Genomic DNA, 20,843 nt, shown 5'->3' on the forward strand with positions numbered 1-20,843 from the left:
AGGAGCACAATCTGATCCCTTTAAGGGCTTATTTTAAGCCTCTCGTCTGAAGGATTTTGTGGGAAAGCACCTGAGGAGTGAATACTTCTGATTTGCAGGGGGCTGCTTTCTCTTGAGAAGTGATGATTAGAGCAAGATGCTGTGGAGCTGGCCATCCCTCCTGTTGTTCCAGTCACAGGAACTGCACAGAAGGATTGATTAAAAGCCAGAATATAATATTTGACAGTATTCATCTAGTGAAAAGCTCAGAGAAATCCCATAGGTGACATACATATACACCTGTGTTGGGTAAGTCTTTGAATAATCCCTAAAATAAGGATCAAGGTACTCCTAAAATAAGGATCCTAAAATAAGGATCAAAACTACTATTGTTCATTTTCCTGTCTGCATTTCAATTCATTTTACAGGAGACTCTTCCTGGTGTGAATTTATTTAGAGTTAACATAGATATCTTATTTTTTATCTGGTGGAATACATTAACATAAAGTTGAATAATCTAATCTATAACCAGCTCTTTCTGTTTCTACATAAAATTATCAAATAAAGTTCCTTTAGTTTTTATGCTGACTCTTCTGCTTTAGCATTCAGCTTCCTCAGTGCAAACAGGATGGTTACAGGTGTTCAGTCTTCATGCCAGCCCTGCAGGTCAACTACATCCAACTCTTTTAGACACAGAGGAGAAGAAGAGAATTTGCCTGCTATTTGTATTGTTTCTTATGAAAATACAGAATGTTCTTGGGTGGTGGGAAAAGAAATAATGTTTTCTGTCTTACATGTTACCAGGCATGACAGATAAGATAAATTACATGCTCATTGAGACATTTCATCTGCTGGAGAAACTCCTGAAAATATTTTGAAATCTACCCCCACCTAGGAGTATAAGTCCACATATAGATGTTGGTTTTTTTACAATGCTTCTTCTTTTTTCTCAGAGGTCAGTGTGTATAGGATCACTATTCCTGAATGGAGGTACTGTTTTCATTCACAACTTTAGAAAGATCTCCTGCAAAGAAACAAGGTTAATTATTTAGATTCTCAAATGTATAATAAAGATTATTAAATATAGACAGGCCTTAGCCAAAAAGCTTACCATATTTTTTGGTGTGAGTTTTTAGGTCAGAGCCAGTAGACATACAGGTGTTTTTCTGTCTGGATTTAAATGTGTGCAAATCCTGAGAGTGTTTGAATCTGAGGTTTGGATCCCAATTTTCCACATTTACCCATCTTTCTAAATAGAATTTTTATCTTGCTGCTCCAAAAAAAAAAAAAAAAAAAAAAAAAAAAATGGCCCTCATGAACCAATTGTGAAGCAATAATACAGATCTTTTCAAAGTTAAGAAAAAACTACAGCTATAATTTAGAAGTGCACGGTCAAACTTTTATTCTTTACACCCTAGGTATTGCTTCAATTTCTTGTGAAGTTAGTGGACTATAACATCTTTGTTATTCTTGTTATGATTTTTATTATCTTACAGGGAAAAGAGAAGTAAACCTGAACAGAGTGGACTTGTCAGCATTGTGAGTGTGTTTCTGTGTAGATTCTGTGCGAAAAGATGACAAAATTCTGAGAATAAAGAAGTCTGACAAAGTGCAGGAAACACTTTACCTCACCATTCTTCCTCTTCCCATTTTTTTTCCCCAAATCTTTATTTGGTTTCCCTTGTTTTGGCAAAAATGATAGAATGACCATATGTGTCAAGTTGAATACAGGAATGACTATTTATAGTACAATTTTAAAAAATCCACTCCTTGCTGTGTAGAACAGTTAAGAAAACTGAAGTCTTAGATAATCAGAAGCATATGTTTGACATGAAAATCTATGTACGTGAAATACAGAGGTACTATCATGACTACTAAAGTGGGACAGTGTCTCTTTGAAGAAGAGGCAATTTTTCATGATGGTGCAAGCCTTTGCTTCTTTTACCTTAATCCTCAAGAGAGCTGACACCCCTATGCATGGCATTATTCTTACACCCTTACAGTGATTTTAGGACTATATTTTGGTTCATGTCTTCATTCAGTGCCTCCTCAAGTGTACAATGCAAAGAGGGATCCATTTCTCTGCTTCTCTCCCTGGAAGCACCTTCAAGCTCAATATTTCTCCTGTGTATTAAATTTAGTGTCCAATTGCTGCAAAAGCAACAGAGGGGAGACAACTGGTGTCTTGCTTGAAGATAAGAAGTGGTTGAAGTTGGCCACACCACCTAGGCAAATCAAAAGGTTTCCATAAGTTCCTTCTTTTGGAAGTTGGGGGAATCCAGAAGTTTTCCCCAAAACTGGAGACAATATGAGTCACATGTATTTTTCAAATGTCAGTTCAGTAAGTTGCATAACCACGAGAAACATACAAAAGAGTTTCACATTCGTGGAAAATAATTCACACACACACAAACTTAAATGAATACATCATGGTACCAAATCCTGAAATGCTGAGGTCTGTTCAGGACTCTGGTATTTTCTCCTGTATAAGAGAAAGAAAGAAAGCTTTTTTATGTTTGTTTGGGGTTTTTTTTGATTGTTTTGTTTTGATTTGGTTTAGAAGACATTTTTTAATTAGAAAAAAGCCAACAGCAAATACCACAGAAGGTGAACTGTATTTTGTTTCTAATAATTCACATGCTACGTCTACACTTAGCATAAGAAGCAAGTTTTTTAAAATAAATACTTTAAATAGTTCTGCCAGGAATGATGCTTTATAGTAGTCAAGGAGAGGGGACTTGCAATTTAAGGAAATTTAGGAAAACATTTTAGGAAAAAAAATTTGGATATAAAAGATATTATGTATGTATCTTAATAAGAGTAGCTATACTCCAAAAGAAATAGCTAATTTAATCACATTATATCAATTCAAATATTGATCCTTACAGTTAAACACAACTTTAAAACTATATATTTTATGCAAAAATATTTTTCTATATTTTAAATAGGAGGTTGGCTGCTTTTCCATAGGAGATTTGTCTACATTCAGAAGTCACCTCAGGTTTAAAAAAAAAAGATAATCAGACCTACCTATACTTTGTCTTTTTATATGCCACATATCAACTACAGACATAGCCTTCAGCATTACAATAAAAAGAATCTATGATATGAGTTGTCTTCCTTCCCCCATCTTGCTCCCCGAAAGCATTATTATTCAGAAATTTTCACACCTGTAAAGAGAGTAAGGAAACATTTGAGGGCAATTATTTTCAAGTAATTGATAACTCATTTTAATTAAAATATTTCTGAAACTGCATCTGAGCATTTAGTGTGTGTAGAGTGCAGTGCATATTCTGCTATAACATGAAGTCTTGCAAAATGAAGGAAAAAAAGAGCATCCATGCTTTGTAAATACATTTTTAGTGGCTGGAAAATTCTCTTGCACAAATAGTTTTGTGTTGTGCCAGGTGCTGACCCCTCTGAAATGGTTCTTGCAGGTGTTCATGGCTTTGTCTGAACTGGGATGATTGCACACGATGGTTTATGCAATGAAGGATTGCTCTTTGCACCTACAGGACTCTGTGCACTTGTTAGGTTTAGCACTGCTATATAAAGCATTAAGCTTATTATGCCCAAAAGAATTAAATTATACTGACACAATTTGATTACTTGTGTCCAAAGGAAGACACAATTGCAATGAGGTAAAAGCTTGACGTGAATGTTGTTAACAGTAATACTTTGAATTAAAGAAAAGTATTTTCTTAAGCACTTTCATTAAATCTATTTTCCCTCTTATTCAGTTCATTTGCCATCCCTTTAAAAATGTCTTTTGACCTCCAGATGTTCTAAAGTATGGAAGTTGATTGAGGTTTTTAACCTTATTTCAGTGTTTATACACACTACACAAGATATTGCATTCACAATCTGTATCAGAAATTTTGGATTTGTTGGATTTCTTTCAAAATGCTAAATGATAGGCATCTTAGTTTAATTTTTTCTTGAAACATCCAGGTCTTTGTATGAATTGTGATACAAAAAATATAATAGCACTTACTAATTTCAGTCTGCCAAAATTAGACCTATCATGAATGGTCTGGTTGATGTTTCATTAGCATTATTTTCAGTTGAAGCAAATGTAAAACATAACTGCCTCATGGTGGTCTGCTAACTGCTGGAGAAGAGAGAAGACTGCTGAAGTAATGAAGCAACACTGGGCAAATCAACAGATTCCTGCAGAAGCAGGTTATTCAAAATCAGCCCCTTGCCTTCAGGAGCAGGTAGTGACGCAGTGATGGCAAGTGCTGTCTCACGGGCAGCCTTCACATCACAGCTATTTTCAGCAATATATAATTTGATAATAATTTTCATCTCAGCACAGTTTAGCATATTTATTCCTCCATAAGTTTTAATTCCGCTTAAGAGGAATGATCCTATCAACATAAAGAGGTCATAAGGATTGCTGCATGATCAGATTAACCTCTCTTTGGCTTCATTGCCTCCAAGCTTTACAGCAGTTCTACTTGATTTTGGAAACAGTTTGTGTGCTATTTCAGGCTACTCTTTCCAATTTATTGATATTATACTATATTTATTTGATATTATCTATTGTTTTATTTATCTCTATTAATATTTATAGGCCCATTCCCACCATATATCTCAATTCCATGAGGATAACATTACCTAGACACTACATTTTAGGATTTTTCTCTCCCTTTATTTTTGTAATTTTTTATTTTGTAACTAGCTGGTTGTACCATACATAAAAAGAATTCCCATTGGCATTAATAATGATCTCTTTCCTTCTCCACAAACTGAGGTGAACAAACAGCTGTTAATAACAGTGATGATTGCAGAACCAGAGCCATTGGAACTTCCCTTATTACTAAAGCAATATGGATTTGTGAATCTTAGCTTACCGTTAGGGAAGTTTTAAAATACTTACTACAGTGCTTGAAACGATAGATGTGAATTTCCTACTGTGGTTGCTTACAATAACCCTACACCCTCATTCTTTCTCATCGCCTCTGTTGAGCTTGAAACACCTGATTCCTGGAAGTTTTATTTGGAGAGTTGAGAGAGAATGTTGACTTTGTTTCCATCCAGGATAAAAATATGGAATGAAAGAAAACAGGGAAACTTAGGGTTTTGCCTAACCAGGGCTTATGCAGTGTGTTTATGCTTCATGACCTCCATAATACTTTTTAAATTAGTGCTTTTTTTATCCATATGCTTGCTTGAGATATAACCATGTAATAGCAATGATCCCTTAACGGCACTTCCCTGGGAACTCTCGTGATTTGTATTGTTTTCCAGAGAGTAACAACAGTTCTTCAGAAGAAATTTGGTAACTGGATATCAATATATTGCTACTAAGTTTTGATATTGTTATTACCTGTACTGTTGTTAACTGTGTTTGTGTTTGTAATATGGTGTATTAAGGAATGTACGGTATTCCATAACTGTTAGATTTCAGGCAGGATGGTCAATTTAATTCTGAATTTTCAAGGCCCAGGTTCTTAGGATAATTCAAATCTTTGTATTAGTTACTATGCAGAATATAAACTGATGTCTATTTATTCAATCTGGATAGCTTCAAGTGGAATATATAACACATGGCAAATCTGCCTGAGATTCCATTCAAAATCTGAGCCTGAATTGTGTTGTAGTCATTGTGCATGAAGCAAATTTATAACCATTTTCAGTAGAGTTGGATCCAATGAGTATATTTATGTGTGAGACTCACTTTTTCAGAAAATCCACTGAGCACTAATCCTGACTTTGTTTCAGTTGACATTGAAAAAAAAAAAAGATTGCAGTGCTTTCTAAAGTGTTTACTCCAAAGGCTGGAAACCTTAACCCATGCTCAAATGAGGAATTTTCTTTTGTAAAAAAAACTCAGAGATGTGGAAGTTCTCATTTTTTCTAGTAAGTCTGAATTATTGCTGTTTCTGTTCAACCCAAATAAATAATTTCTCTTATTCTCTCCCACCTTTCTTTTTCACCTCTTGAAAACTAAGAGTCTATATTTAAGAACAGGTCTCAACTAAACCTGCAATTTTCCATTGTGTTTATAAGTCAGAATGATTTATATCTACTAATTTCAACCTCTGTGTTTGTCTAGCAACACAGTAAGTGTCACTGTAGGTAAAATTGCATGTAAGCATTTTCAGATGAACTATTAAAAAAAAAAGTACTTGTTTTCATTACATCTCATATCACTTCCCAAGTATTTGGTTTAGACATCCTGAGCATTTTCTTGTAGAATATAATTTAATTTCAGTATGAAAGCAATTAAAGAAGATATTTCTACTTCTGGATTTTTTGCTTGTTTTTCTCCCGTTCCTTGTTTTTTCCATGTCTTCAAAATAATCAAAGTTGTGTGTGATTTCATGAATGTGTCTTTGTGTAAGATACAGCTGCAGAAGAAACAAAACAGATTCTGATGAAGGGTGAGGGAGGTACTTTCAATGACTAATGTGTTTGGCTTTGTATTGTTGCCTGTCTGCTCAACAGCAAGGCATTAGATAAAGGAGAGCAATAAAGGAAGACTTTAAAAAGTGAGATAGAAAGGTACAATAATGATACTGGTACAAATTCCCTCTACCTCTTCAGAGTAATAGATAAAAGTGTTTGAATATTGGGTAGGTTGGGATAAGGGTGCTTGGCAGGAATAAAACATAGATAAGTCAGTAATCTCTGATCAGGGGAAACCACAAATATCAAAAATCCTGCAAATAGCTGGAAGCTTGAGAAGAAAGAAGAAGCCATCCAAAATGTGCCATTGATATCAGTTCAAAACAAGAGGACAATTTTTTGTTTGTTTTCTTTTCAGTGGAGGGATTTGCTCACAAAGAGGATTTATTTATTTATTACTTTTCCCAAAGGCTTTTTACCTTGCAAAAAGTAATATAAATTACTTTGTTTCTAAAACCCTGTGTCAGCACAAACACGCTGTGACAAGTTCCCCCAAGGAAAGTCCTGTAGGGTCCAAATCCCAGCTGAAATTCCTGAGTGAGCCATGCTGAATGTTTGCTACCTGACTGCTGGTTGGAGTGACTAGATTGCAGAATACTGACTTGAAAGGTAGAAAAGCCTGAGGATCTGTACATCTGGCAGTACAGGTGGCTGCTCATTAAACCAAGGAGCACCATCAGAGATTTATTTTGAATCCTATCACTCCTTACAAAAGTATGATGAAATTGGAAAAGTAGCCTTCACTGATTATATTCTGTTGAATTTATATTCATTAATATCTCTCCCTGGACTGCATTTACACTAACAGTATTGAGCAGTTTGTAACTGATCCTGCAGGTCAGCTATCCTGATGCACAGCACACACTGACTTTCCTCCCTATGGCTGTTTCATCTTCCAGTCTAAACTGGAGTACAGAAAATAAAGATAGAGGAAGAGAGAAAATTATATTGAATTGCAGCTCACCTTATTCCACCACAGAATGCAGCCACTGCCTGCACCTAGGCTCAGGGTCTAACAGCACCTGCAGTTTGGATGAACCATTAATTCCAGCAGAAGCAGCATGACACTCAGAGTTGAGTAGGACAGCCACGTCTTTTGAACTGGAGTGATTTCTGGGAATGACATAGGTTGGATATTAGATAACCAACATGAAATCCATAGTTTTCTAAAAAATAATACTCTTTTGCTTCCAATATCCTCTCTGCAATAGTTTCAGTTACAAAAAACACAAGGCATAGAATCAGCATCAGCACCAGCACCAGCTCACTACCCTGATTATTTTCTTGAGCATCAGGCTTGAAAAAGATTGAGTTGTTTCCATCCATGTGCATTCGTACATCTGTTAAGCTAAATAGATTGAAGGGATTGCAAAATACTATCAGACAAAACACTGATTTCTCTGCTTTTTATAGATGGAAATGACCTAGCTACTCAAAGTAATGTTTTATTTCATAAAGAAAACAGAGGTGATTTAAAATATGGAGTACTTTCCAAAGCTTATTCTTATTCTATGTGATCCTTATCAAGTATTTCAGAAAAAACATATTATGTCTGCTGTTTGGATACATGCAAATACATTGTGTGAAAGAACTTCAAATAAATGAATATTTCAAATATTGCAAATACTGGATGTTCTTACACCATGTGAATACCAAAAATTTCCATGAAAGGCTGAGTCTTAACAATATTAACTCAACAGCAAAAAGGATATAATAGCATTTCCTTTTCTTTCCCCATGATACACTGTGGTTTAAACCAGAAGTGGTTATTAATTTATGTAAAATTCTGCTCTGGGTTTGCATATAGCTTGGTGTAAGAAATTATTGTTTTATCTGACTAGGTACATATAAATCATTGTATGATAGTTTGTTAGTTTTATATATATATATATATATATATATATATATGTTTGTGTATATATACATGTATGTATATATATATGTATGTATATATATATAGGTACATATAATTGTATGATAGTTTGATAGTTTTATATATATATATATAATGCAGCTGTAATAAGCTTGGAGAGGATCACAGAAGATGGTTCTAGCCACCACAAGCCTAAACAATCTAGAACATCATCTTCAGGTTTAATGCCATTCTGTGTGAATTATGTAAGGGAAGCAACTAAGCAACTATTTAGCTGCTTGTGGATAGAATGTACATAGGTGTTAAAGGAACAAACTCAGCCTTGTCAGAGCATCAATTACCACAACAGGAGTAAAATGGCACAAATATATATGAAATTCTTGTTATTTTCATTTTTACAAATGCAGTTCAAGTGACCTGCAGCCATGATTTTAAGGTAACCATATTTCCAATCATCAGGAACTGTACTGTTTTAGGCTTAAAATCCTAAACTGGCAGTTTTCTTTATTCTTCTCGGCCTACAATAGAAAAAATGAAATTAAGGGGAAAAAACCCCACTGAGCTGTGATTCTTCCATCTGTATAGTTACAGAGGGAAGGAAAATAAGGGGAAAACACACACAGGTATCTACCAGGTTCTGGCCTGATCAAGATATTTGCCTCATTGTGTCTATTCTAAATGTTGTCATGACTTTGGTACAAATTTTGGCCTGAAACAATGGGGACCAAGAAATATACATTTGCTACTTATTGAGAATGTTATGGGAATAAAATAAATGTTTTATACAAGGGTAGCAATACATCTTTAACAAATACTTTCTAGCCATAACATTCTGGCACATGGATTGCTGAAACAATTTTTACTGGGGAGATGTTCTGACAGGAAGACTAATATCCCAAAGAAATTTGTTTTCAGGTCTCCTTTTAGAAAGGCTTTCTTTTTTCAGTTTATTGCAGAGGGATCATGTGATGGGGAATGTGGAGGTTTCCCTGTGTGTGCCTTTCCCTGAGGGCTTCACAGAGGAAGAATAATTGCAAATCCACAATATGCTCTATGGAGCCAAAAGGCACAAGAAGATTCTATGGGGACAAGCTGAAGATTATTCCCATATCATTCCCTTTCTTTTTTCATTTTTTTGGATTGGCTAATTCTAGAACATGAGTGTGAAAGGCAACATACCTAGGAAATTAAATAGAGTTTAGATGTTGGCAATGACCCAGACACTGCTGCTCAGACATACATACTGTGTTAAATTTGTATAATTCCTCGTATGGTTCTCTGCCACTGTAACTAATGGCATAAAAGCTCTAAGAAATTTCTTTGTAATGTAACAACATATTGACCACTAGTTCTTACAGTGACTTTTCTAAATGAGCTATTACAAATAATAGCTTCCATGCTTCTCTGAGCTACTAGTGGAACTCAAAAATTTTCTCTTATGTCTCTTTTTTCATATTTTTTTAATGTCTTCTTTTTGATCTCAAGTTGCTCCATATCCATTTTCAGTTTTCTCTTCAATACCCACCTTTTTAACTACTGGCTTATTGTTATTTCTGGATTTCCTTATTTGCTGTACTTATTCTCTTTGCTTTTCATCAATTTTACCTTCCTGTTCTATTCTGGTTGCATTTCTAGAAAAGTAGTGTAGGAATCCCACTTTCAGAAAGTAAGACTGAAACATTTCTGTGACTTTGATAAATTGTCCCAAGACTTTTTGTTATTAAACATCTCAAAATTGTATAGAGATGCTTAATTACTTCTATCAGATAAGGAATGAATAAATGCACCAAGAACACAGTGTTGTCTTATTATTTAGCCTGCAAACCACTATGCCAGATATCCTGATCTGATGGAATTAGGGAACTGAATGCAACATAGACTCAATTCACTTCATATTATTATAACTATTTATATTTTTAGTAGATATAGTAGGAATATTTACTAAGAAAAAAAGCAAACAAAACAGAAAATAGAAAATTTGACAGTTGCTGCATTTCATTCAATATGATAACTTCAATAACTGAAGTAACCTTCAGCTGTTTCTACCTCTAGGCTTGAGGTAGAAACAAGTACAGGAATTACTTCTTTCATCTTTGGAAACTCACTTAAAACATATCACACTGGCCTTGAGACATTATGCAGACCACAAGCCACCCAAAGGCAAGCCTGAAGGCCAGCTGAAAGGCTCAGACAGACCAACATGCCACTGCTTGTCTTTCTTATCATAGATGAGATCATCTCACCCTATTTCTGTGCTTATTGTTTGGTTTCTTTTCAAACCCTACTCTACTTCAAAATATTGTCATATGTGCCTTGAAAGGATTGTCAATGACTTTTGAAGGATCATCTATCATGCTGCACACTACTAGGGAAACCTCACCCCTAACTTTGTAAGATGAAAGAGCCCAGATTCAAACTTACCAAGTATGAACTCAGGGAATTCCTATAAAAGGAATCCTGGATGAAAAATTTATGTTTGCTGGAGTTTTGCTGCCTCTAGGACATCTCTTTTGTTACGTCTTCCTTATGAAAGAAGCTGTGAACTGGCTCTGGTATACACCCTCAGAAATAACAAGAAGTATTTTATATCTCTGAAATGAGCAACTTTTAATCTCTGGCAGATAGTTTAGATAATAGATCCATTGACTATTAAGGGAAAACAGTGAACTTCTAAAACTTCATGGTATCTTGATGATGCAATCTATTGTAGTGCCAGGATAATAAAAATATTTGTGCAAAACACCGAAGAAACAGTTCTGACACTATTGTGCTGAGATCATCAGGATTGCTAAGAAAACTGACATAAGAAACTGTAATGAGCAGGTTTCAAAGTTGATTTAATCTAGTGTTTTTTAGAAGATTAAATACATAGACTAAAAAACAAGCACTTCTCTTTTATTGAAAAGAATGCCCATGACATTTCTTATCCACTCCAGTATTTTGTCATTTATTTACAATGTTTTATTTATATATATATATATAATCCAAAATACAAATTATAAATGAGGCAGTATTGCCAGTATTCCTTAGAAGAAACAGAATAGCTTTCTTTTTTCTACTGGACAGAGAGTTTTCTAATTCAGTATCTTCATTATTCAGTATCTTTATTTTTGTAAACAGAAAAATACTTAAAGAATGTTCTGAACTGCAAAAGAACACGCTAGACATTGGTCTGTGGTTCTTTTGCATGTGTATAACATTAAAAATATTTAAGAGACAGCTTCTGCATAGCTCAGATTGTTAAAATCTTACTTTTCAGACAACACCCGAGGCTCTACTCTGAAGCTGATGCTAGATAGCTAGTTGGGAAAATGAACATGCAGGTCACTATAACTGAGGAGCTAAACACTTATCTTGCATGCAGGGCACACTGATTTAGGAGGCTTTGAGAAGACTCATTACAAGCAAGTGTTAAATACTAAGTTAGTCTGTGAGCCAGACAGAATTCAGAGAACCAGAGATAATGAGACTATAAAGATGATATGTAGCTAGCAACAGTTGTGGCTTGCTTAGGGATACATGTAAACACAGTCTGGTTAGGACACTTAACAGTATAATGTGGAAAAAATAGAAAGGATAAAGCAAACAATACATCAAGTGGTTTGTGGGCAGTTTTCAGTACATGCATGTTCTCCATTAATGCTGAGAAGAAATAACAAGCCATGACTACTATTTGCAGAATAAAAGCATTCAAGTTTTTCCCACTGCAAAAATACCTGCTCCTGTTACCCTTTCTCCAGTGTTATTGTTTGTTCCATGTAATGAGGTAGCTCTCAGGATCCATGCTGGCTTTAATTCTTCAAAGGCAGTTGTTTCCCTACTTTCCTGCCCTAACAAGATGCATTGTCTTCTCCCCTCTCTTCACTTCCTCAGGTGGCTCAGTCAGAGATGAAAGAAAAAAAAAAAATATTGCTGGAATAACAGAAAACTGTAGTCACTCTGGATGGGAAAGTATGTTAGGTGTCTAAATTAGAAAACCTATAAAAATGGAATTGCTCAATGAGAAAAAGTCTCTAGGAGCATGCCCTGAGCACGTTAGCTGGGGAGGCTGCAGTGTCCTTGTGACAGAAGGCAGTAAATGATGGGTAGGGAAGTTAACTGATAGGGATGACACAGATTCAGCTCACTATGCTTTAGAGAACTATGGACTCAAGAAATGACTGCATTTTGTATCACGTCAATGAAAATAATTTGAATGAAACTAACACAGACCACAGTTTTATTCTCAGGCAGGCTACTTCCTGAGCAGGTATTAAAATCACTGTGTTTGGGCTTTCCTGTTTGTTTGCTCTTGTCTGTTGTTAATTATACAGTATGTTTGTGGAAATCTCTGTGTAATTATACAGATCTGATATTAGTTTTAGCCTTGGTCTTTGGCATTTAGATATCTGTGTATCTATTTGCTATTTTTGTTATATTCTTGTCTTTGTATACCCACTCGATTCAACAGGAAGTCCCCTAGAATGAGAAATAATACAATTGCCATTGATACAATACCTGTAGCTCATTTTAGTCATGGTAAGGTTTTATAAGGTTAAATTAAAATGCATGACACCTAAATTTATTTATTAAAGTTAGCTCAAGTTTCTTTTCACAGAAATAAAACTCTAGCATAGAAACAGCATTGTCATGTCTAATTTAGATAAGTTTTTTACTCATTAGTCTTACTTTGTGTATACCCTTCTCTCTTAATGAGAGCAGAAAGAGAATTTGCAGCCTACTGAGTCAACTGTCATAATTGTAAGCTTGTTTCAGGACCTCTCAAACCACAGGTTTTGTTAAAATTATAAGCCAATTAAACAACAAAGTCCTGTTAATGAACAGAGTGCAGTAGTGTTTGTAAAGGAGAAGTAAATGATCAGCTCTTCATGTATTTGTGGTGTGTGTAAGAACAGAAGGTCTCGGTGCAACAAGATTGTATTTGTGGTGCAGCTGGATCATATGCTGCCCACATTTGCTGATTGTCAGTTTTGGTCACATTTATTGTTGTGACCAAAACTCTCCTGCTCCTTCATCCTAGTGATTGTAGGCTATTTGGAACATTGGCTGCCAAAAGCATCACAAATGTTTTCTGAGGCTCAATCTGTATTAGTAAATTGAACAAGTGTTGTGGAACTTCCAGGATGTTAAAACAATCACTGGTAGATTTAAATTGTTAGAATCATCATTTAGACAGCTTCAACATGCTCCCACATGATTCCCAGGGGCAGTCTGCGGGCTAGCACAGGCAGTTTGCAGTTTGCATGCAATCACCTTAATCTGGAAACTAAGAAAATATAATAGTCTGGATCTGATTCCTTTTGTACCAGTGAGCCTCAGCGGCAGGGAAGGATCCTGGGAACATAATGTATTTGCTGATCCCGGTGTTTTGACTGCAGGAAACTTAATACAGTATATGCAAAGCCAGTATTTTTCTCTTTCTAGGTTTGTAGTTGCAGACCTAACTCTTTGTATATTCACGTAACAAACATAAACTTACTCCATCAACGAGGAAGGAGGGGAGGAGGAAGGAGTGGCTGTCAGTCATACTGGTGTCTAACTGCTGGTGTCCTGCTTAAGAGGTTCTCTGGGGTCATCCTGACTTGCCATTGGGAAAGGATAACTTATTATCACTGATTGCTTTATGTCTTCCTGTACTTGATTTGGAGTCAATTATGTTGGATGAAAATGAGTGTCTCTTTACTTTTCTGGACAAAAACAAAGGTCCTTGGGCATAATAATGGAAGAATATTTAGCTATAATATAATATTTACTTTCAATGCTTGTGGGGAAAAAGAGGATTGATGAATGTTTTAGGCAGGCAACTTTTATTTAAGTTGCTTGCTATATATCTATAGCTCTTCAGAACCTCTTGGTTTCAGATTAAAAAAGAGTTATCTTGAGCAAAGAGGCAGTTTCTGTATAAATTTGTTCTCTTCTACTTGTTTCTGCATAGGAGAAAAAAACCTAAGAATACCAAGCCTTTTATTCTTATTTTATACTAATATTGTTCCTTTATCCCTGTACTAAGAAGTGCAATATGCATTTTTGGTTTACATATCATAGGATATGAATAGAATCATGATCCTGCCTTAAAGATGATTCTTACTAATTTCCCAAACTTTTTCCAAGTTGAAAAATCTTGAACACAGTCTTTAAATGTGTTTTTCATCTACTCAATAATTTTTGGGGGCTCTGTTGGAACAATTAAGATTATAGATTACATTGGATTAGTGCAAGTCAATGAATTTAAAATAATTAAAACACCATTGTTAACCAAGACCTATCAGCAGGAACCTCTATGTGAGGATTATATTCTCCTTTCCCAAATAATTATATTTCATATTTTTCATCCTTCATATGGCACTTCAACTTCTGGAAATGCTCCCCAAATTAAATATTCAATAGAAACTGGGGGTGATTTTAAACACTAACACATCAGAAGCACCTGCAAGGGTAGTGAGAGCAGGGAGGCAGGTCTGGATGGGAGCAAAAAATAAGAATGTGGTGTTTCTGTCTCATATTGACAAAAATATAAATAGCAGGGTGGGTGAGGAGGAAGTTTATTGTCAATCCCATTTTCTCATTAAAACTGTAGACAGTTCAATAAGTACCTTAAAGTGAGGCTTTTGTAATATTAATCCCAATACTGACTTTCTTTGTTCTCTATATAATTACTTCTGTTAAAGTTTTAAAAAGTGGGGTAGAATCTCTGCCAACAATCCTCGTTTCTTGCAGTAATAGGTTTGTACGTCCTTTCCAATCACCAAATAATCATTGCCTATATATATAGGCAATTCACTAACTCTCATTCAACTTCTACAGATGATTACTTCCCTGAAACGAGGAGGACAAGACTTATCTGAGTTACCATAAATATTCCTTCTCAGTAGAACACAGAAAATAACAGCTAAATCAGCAACAGTTCTGTATATCAACAAAACCTGAGATGCATAAATGACAATTTTAAATCCCAGTCTTCTTTCCATGTCTCCAGGGAAGAAAAGAAGAAATCACAGATACCAAGACTAGATTTCTTCTGTGCTATTTACACTGCAAACAGCTAGAACAAGTCAGCACACAGAATTAAGCTGACGGAAGTAAAATTTTGGCCACGGACAGAAAGAGTAGGGTAAAAGCTAGAAATGAGTCAGAGATGACCCTAAGATAACAAGCAGTGTTTATAGTTCTTATAAATTCCTCCCAAATGACAAGATTTTTGTTCGTCTCATAGTGACCCTGTGAATCTCCAGCTCACTCAGGAATTTCTGTCTGTTTAGTAAAAGTCCCCTCTTCCAAATAACCCCTACCCTATGAAATGAGTGAGCGGAGAGGAGACAGAGCTTAGGAGGGAACTGTTCAGGGCAGGAGATGCAGAAGTGGGGCAGAATGTGGAATGTGTGGAACAAAACGATAGAGCTTATTTTGAAGCTAGGGCAACAGGTGTGACTGCTGACAAGTAAGAGCTCTGGAAGTTCCAGAGGATGATAGCTGCAAAGTATACTGGATTCTGGACCTCACACATCCTGGGGATGGGGAAAGGCACAGCTCACTACATGCACAAACATATTTCTCTTAAAAATCTCATCACTGATTGGCATGACAAGTCATATCTATAAGGGCAAAAATGCTAGCTTTGAGTAGGAGGAGAAAAGTGATTACTAGTTGTTTGAGAGAATTTATTCCAGGAAAATTTGTTCCTTGGTTTAGAACTAGTAAAACACCTGGGTAGTAGCCTAAAGATAAAATGAGAGAGATGAGAGTACTATATGCATGAATGTGATCTCCATAGGAACTAAACCTTTTTTAATTGTCCACATGATATTAACCACAGTCATCCTTTGCAAGACCAAACCTGCTGTTAAACGTGACAAAATACAAGTTCAAAAAGAAATATAATAAAAAGTCCAACAAAAATAATACACCATAAAGGAGTGTATCTAAGACTGCTGAATCACAGTTGTATAGTTTTTCTTGTTTTACACTCAATGTGAGGCAACATCTCTACCCAAATTATCAAATATAAAAGAAAATAATGAGACAGTGCATTAAGCAAAGGGGCTATAAGAACACCAGATGAGGACTGATTTGCAAAAGCTGTGGGTAATTTTTAGAATTTTTTAGTTAACTGCCTAAAAGGCCCCAGTGATGTATAAGGACATTCTCCATGCATTCTGCAATTCTCTGTGTGCTGAACATCTGAAATCTCATATTTGCTGTTAAATAGGTATCTCCATCATTGAAGAGGATTTGTAACAATGGGCAGTGGATCGGCATTCCAATGAACAGAAGATGCAACTTCTGCCTAGCAGCATGAATTTACCTTACTCTCTATTTCCAAATTAGGGAGCTAGGAGTACCCACAGTACCTTGATAGTGTTATGCAATTCCCATGGCCTCAGAAGGGAATTGGGAGATACAGCCCATCATGGGAGGCTACTTCCTTCTTGTAATGCCCAGAGATTTGGAGGTAGCCTGTGAGACAGCATGAGTGTCTCTCTGCTACCTAGGTAGCACAAGAGAGCAAGAAAGCATTATGGTCTTGACACTAGCAGAGAATAAGAAATCTTTGTTCAATCTCAAAGTGAATAAATAAAGGACTGAAAGCAATTAATTAAAAATTAGAAGAAGAGGAGCCATGAACAATGACTGTAACCATTCAACAGAAAGATAATGTGAGTGAAGAGAAGAATGAAAGCAGAGCAGCAATTTATGTTGTATGGAGTGATCACAGCCCACTTGTGTTGACAGAGAAATAAACCAGTGAATAGGAAGAGTCGCAGGCTAAAAAGAGCACTAAAAGGGACTGGGAAGTTTGGGCTGGAAGAAACTGAGTGCTTCCATAGGTGAATATGTTTGGAGTGAAGAATGTCCATGAATTTCAGTTTCAGCTCTAAAATCAAAAGAAGAAAGGGACAGGAAAAGAGAAGGAAGTAAAACACACATTGTATTATCCACTTGTTTTTTCTAGGATGCTGGTACGATCTTCTGAAGAGAGATGAGAGTGAAGAGGAAAGGGACAGGGGAATGAAGCTACCAAAAAGTTGGCATCCTCTGCAAAAATGTTAGGTCAGAAAGTTGGCCAGACTGTGACTGCAAGGCATTGACCTCATAAGGCATTAGGTCCTCTTTCTGTATTTTTCCAAAAATGTTGTATTCTGAGGACTTATTTTTCGAAAACATAATTTGACAAATCCCTGGCATCTGACAAGCCCACTAGCATCGTTAAGGTCTAGTCAAATTAATTTTATCTGCCTATTGTGGCTTCAGTGCACTTTGCCCCTGGCACAGGATAGCAGGGAGCTAAACCCGAGCAATTAAGCTGATAACCAAGTGCGCCTAAATGCCCGCGGAGGGACCAGGCGGGGCACGGCGCGGCCCGGAGGGACCCCGCGGGACCGACAGCACCGCCCGGGGAAGCCGCTTGGCCGCGGGGCGGGCGCCGCGCTCTGCCCCAGGTTTTTGCCGTACGATAACACCGGGACCACCGCTATCTCCTCCGCGGGCAGGGCGGAGCAGAAACACCGTGTAAGCGGGGCTCCTCTCCGTGTAAGCGGCGGAGGAAGGGGCGAGCCCCGCGCCGGGGTGCGATACCGACAGCCCGGCTGGCCCTGCGGACGGGCAGCCAGAGCAGCACCACGGACACTGCCTCGGCCTCCCGCCAGTGGAGCGGCGGCTGCGGGGACCGCGCCGCGGGGCCGGGGCCGGGACCGAGCCGGCAGCTGCGGTCCCGCTCCGGCGGCGGGGCAGGGCCGTCCCCACGGGGCGCGGGTGCCTCGGCAAGGGAGAAAAGGCTGCTCTTCCCGACTGTCGTCTCAGCCTGACCGCGAACAACCTGTGTTTACACAGGGCGACTCCTGGGCTCTCGAGTTTAGCGCTGAGATAAAATTTATTGCGGTTATTCCAGGGGAGGGAAGAGCTCTGATGCTTTGGGCAGAGGCGGCGAAAGGGATCGGAGGGAGAGAACGGGCCGGGGAAGCGACGGCGGGTCAGACCGGCACCGGGGTCTCCTTGGACAGTTTTACTCGTCAGCAATTTGGCAGTAACATTCCCATGCAGCTCCTTTCATTTGAAACTAATGTTTAGCCGAAAATATCAGCGCAATGTCTCAGAGATTCGTCACCTAATGGGACATGAGCCGCGTCCCCGGTCACTGAGACCCGCCGGTCCTCCCGATGCTTGGCGAGCGACAACCTTGCCCCCAGTGATTCCCGTTCTGTCCCCAGGTGTCCTGCTGTCCTTGTCCTCGGTGGAGCCCGGTGCCTTTCCGCTTCTCCCCCAGTAACCCCCTATTTTGGGCGGTCGTCTGTTATTCTGGGCTTCCCTGCTGGGGCAACCTGCGGCTGTGACGGTGTCAGTCCGGCGGAGGCGGGAAGGGAGGGGGAACGGGGGACGTGGAGTGACAGACACGGACATCACGGTGCCACTGAGATGGTGTCATTTGTCTTTCAACTTTAACGCTGTGATTCTCCCCCTCTCCCCTTCCCGCCCCCGATTATTTTCTGTTATCGGGGCTACATGACCGCTCGGAGCTGATCTTCCTTCTCCCTGGCCGCGGGAGCCCCCCTCGCATCGCTCCCCGGCCACCAGAGGCTGGGGGTTTTTCCGTCTCCCATCCCCGTGCCCACCCCGGAGCGCTCCCGCCGCCGCCGCGCCGGTCCTCCCTCTCCTGGCGTGACCTTCCCAACATGGCGGCGCGGCCGCCCCTGCTCCTCCGCCCGCCGCCGCCGCCGCGAGGGGCCTCCCCGGCGAGGGGGCGGTGGCGGCTGTCAGCCGGGCGGGGCGGGACCCGGCCGGGAGCGGGCGCGGGGCCGGGCCGGGCGCTGCGGGGCGGTCCCGGCGCCGCGCACTCTGACAGGCGCTCGGCCAGCAGACGGCGGCCGCGCCGGGGTGCAGAGCCCGCCGCGCACCCTCCCACCGCCGCAGAGGAGCCGACGGGGAGACGGCGTCGCCTTGGCGGGGAGACGCGGCGCGAGCGGCGCTGGAAAGCCCCGACCGCCCCCATACCTGTGCCCTCCGGGGGCGGCGAGTGGGTGTAGCCGCCGCCGATCACCTGGGAACCCGCCCCGCAGCGCCTCCGCCTCCCGTCCTCGCCCGCCCGGGGAAGGCGCCACCGCCACAGCGAGCGAGCGAGCTCCGGGCGGCCGCGGGCAGCAGGAGCGGGGCCCGCGGGCGGAGCGAGGCCAGGGCTGCGGCGCCGGTGGGGCTCGCCCGCTCCCGGCAGCCGGGACCCGGCGGGCAGCAGGGGCGGCGGCCCCCGGCCGGCGGCGCCCGCGGCGCGGGGCGCTAGAGTCGCGGCAGGATGAACCCCAATGTCACCTACGCCAGTCGCAAGCGGCGGAAACCTGTGCAGAAAATGTAAGCGGCGCCGCGGGCGGGCGAGGAGCGAGGCGAGGAGGGCAGAGCGAGCGCGGAGCTTCCCGGGGGCGCGCCGTCCTGCCCCGCACCGCGCCGCGGGGCCCGGCGGGGGCGGTACGGGGCAGGGGCGCCGGGAGCGCTGCTGCCGCTTCGGGGTGCCGGCAGGACTCTTACCGCTTTTAGGGATTTTCCCGCCACCCCGATAAAAAAGAAGAAGGGAGTGTCGGGGCGCGGAGGGTCGGGGCGGCGGAAGGAGGGAGCGGTGCCGGCAGCGCGGCGCAGCCGGCTGACCTAGATTGGGAGGCATCTGAGGTGACGGCTCCGCGCGGTGGCTGCGCTCGCCCCGCCGCGGTGGCCGCCGTGGGCGAGGGCCGCGCTCCCCCCGCGCTCCCGCACCGCGCGGCCCCCGGCCCGCTCAGGTGTCTCTGCGGGGAACGCGGGGTCGGAGTCGGGAAAGGCTTGGCCGGTTCCCACTGTGTAGGGCCTGCCTAGGAGTGCTGGACCTCCGGCTTGAACCCTCCTTTTGAATCCTCCGGTACCGCATGAGATGCGCTTATTTGTGAAGAGTCAAAGAAACCCAAGTGCTGTAGACCAGTCGGAAGAGGAAAGAAATAAAAAAACAAAACCCCAAACACCTGGCTATATAGGGTCTTTTTGTTTATTAATTTATATTTTTGAAACTGTGGGACCAGTTTAGTGCTGAAATAATTTTGTTTGCTGCACCTGCTTTAGGTTTGCATCCTAGGTTTTATATGATTCACTAAAACGTTGCTCTCGTGAGAGGGGAATTTTTAGGCTAGAAGAGATGCTTAACTTGCACTTTCAACTGAAAGTCAAGAATCTCTGTGTCATAAAAAGTAGCAAAGGTAAACTACTGAGTTGCAAGAAAAATAAGCAACGCTCAAAAAATCCAAGTGCATTTCTGTGGGCTACTTCTGTAGGTGTAAAATAACTACACGGGCTACAAAAGCATAGAAGGAGAGAATGGAAAATTTTTGATCAAATCGTGTTGTGAATGATATGTTTTTAGATTCACAGCAGACAAATCAGTCTCGGGATGAAGGGAATTAGCTTGAGTGCTTGCTTCTTTATGGTTGGAGTTGTTAGAATGAATGCATGTACATAGCTTGGATTTTTATCCCACAAATTAGGAAAAAAGTTGAGAAATTGTGTATGTGTATCTATGTGTATATACATATGTGTGTGTGTATATATATATATAATTCACCTGCTAAAAAAT

General features: G+C 40.2%; 2 protein-coding genes across 2 annotated transcripts in view; one reads left to right on the forward strand and one right to left on the reverse strand.

Annotated features, from left to right (window-relative positions):
- Positions 1 to 411: 411 nt before the first annotated feature.
- LOC143691902 (uncharacterized) lies at positions 412 to 18,661 on the reverse strand. Its single transcript, XM_077175366.1, has 6 exons — positions 18,440 to 18,661; positions 11,983 to 18,307; positions 7,358 to 7,506; positions 3,010 to 3,149; positions 1,925 to 2,204; positions 412 to 1,003 (listed from the first exon to the last, which is right to left on the reverse strand). Exons 1-2 carry the CDS (start codon positions 18,659 to 18,661, stop codon positions 17,585 to 17,587), a joined length of 945 nt encoding a protein of 314 aa, XP_077031481.1. The 3' UTR covers positions 412 to 1,003; positions 1,925 to 2,204; positions 3,010 to 3,149; positions 7,358 to 7,506; positions 11,983 to 17,584.
- A 457-nt stretch (positions 18,662 to 19,118) lies between these two features.
- The window catches only part of AHR (aryl hydrocarbon receptor), a 62,345-nt gene continuing 60,620 nt past the window's right edge, over positions 19,119 to 20,843 (forward strand). Inside the window, exon 1 of the mRNA XM_054639574.2 lies at positions 19,119 to 19,603. Within this exon, the coding sequence (XP_054495549.2) occupies positions 19,548 to 19,603 (56 nt within the window). The 5' untranslated portion in view covers positions 19,119 to 19,547. The remainder of the gene's footprint in view (positions 19,604 to 20,843) is intronic.

The sequence above is a fragment of the Agelaius phoeniceus genome, chromosome 1 (genome assembly GCF_051311805.1).
Source record: "Agelaius phoeniceus isolate bAgePho1 chromosome 1, bAgePho1.hap1, whole genome shotgun sequence".
NCBI lineage: Eukaryota > Metazoa > Chordata > Aves > Passeriformes > Icteridae > Agelaius > Agelaius phoeniceus.

Excerpts from the sequence above, each read along its gene's own strand:
- LOC143691902 (XM_077175366.1), bottom strand. The coding sequence starts at position 18,661 with ATGTCCGTGTCTGTCACTCCACGTCCCCCGTTCCCCCTCCCTTCCCGC. Across the intron at positions 18,308-18,439 it reads CGGGAATCACTGGGGGCAAG|GAGCTGCATGGGAATGTTAC; the intron begins GTTGTCGCTCGC and ends TTCAAATGAAAG.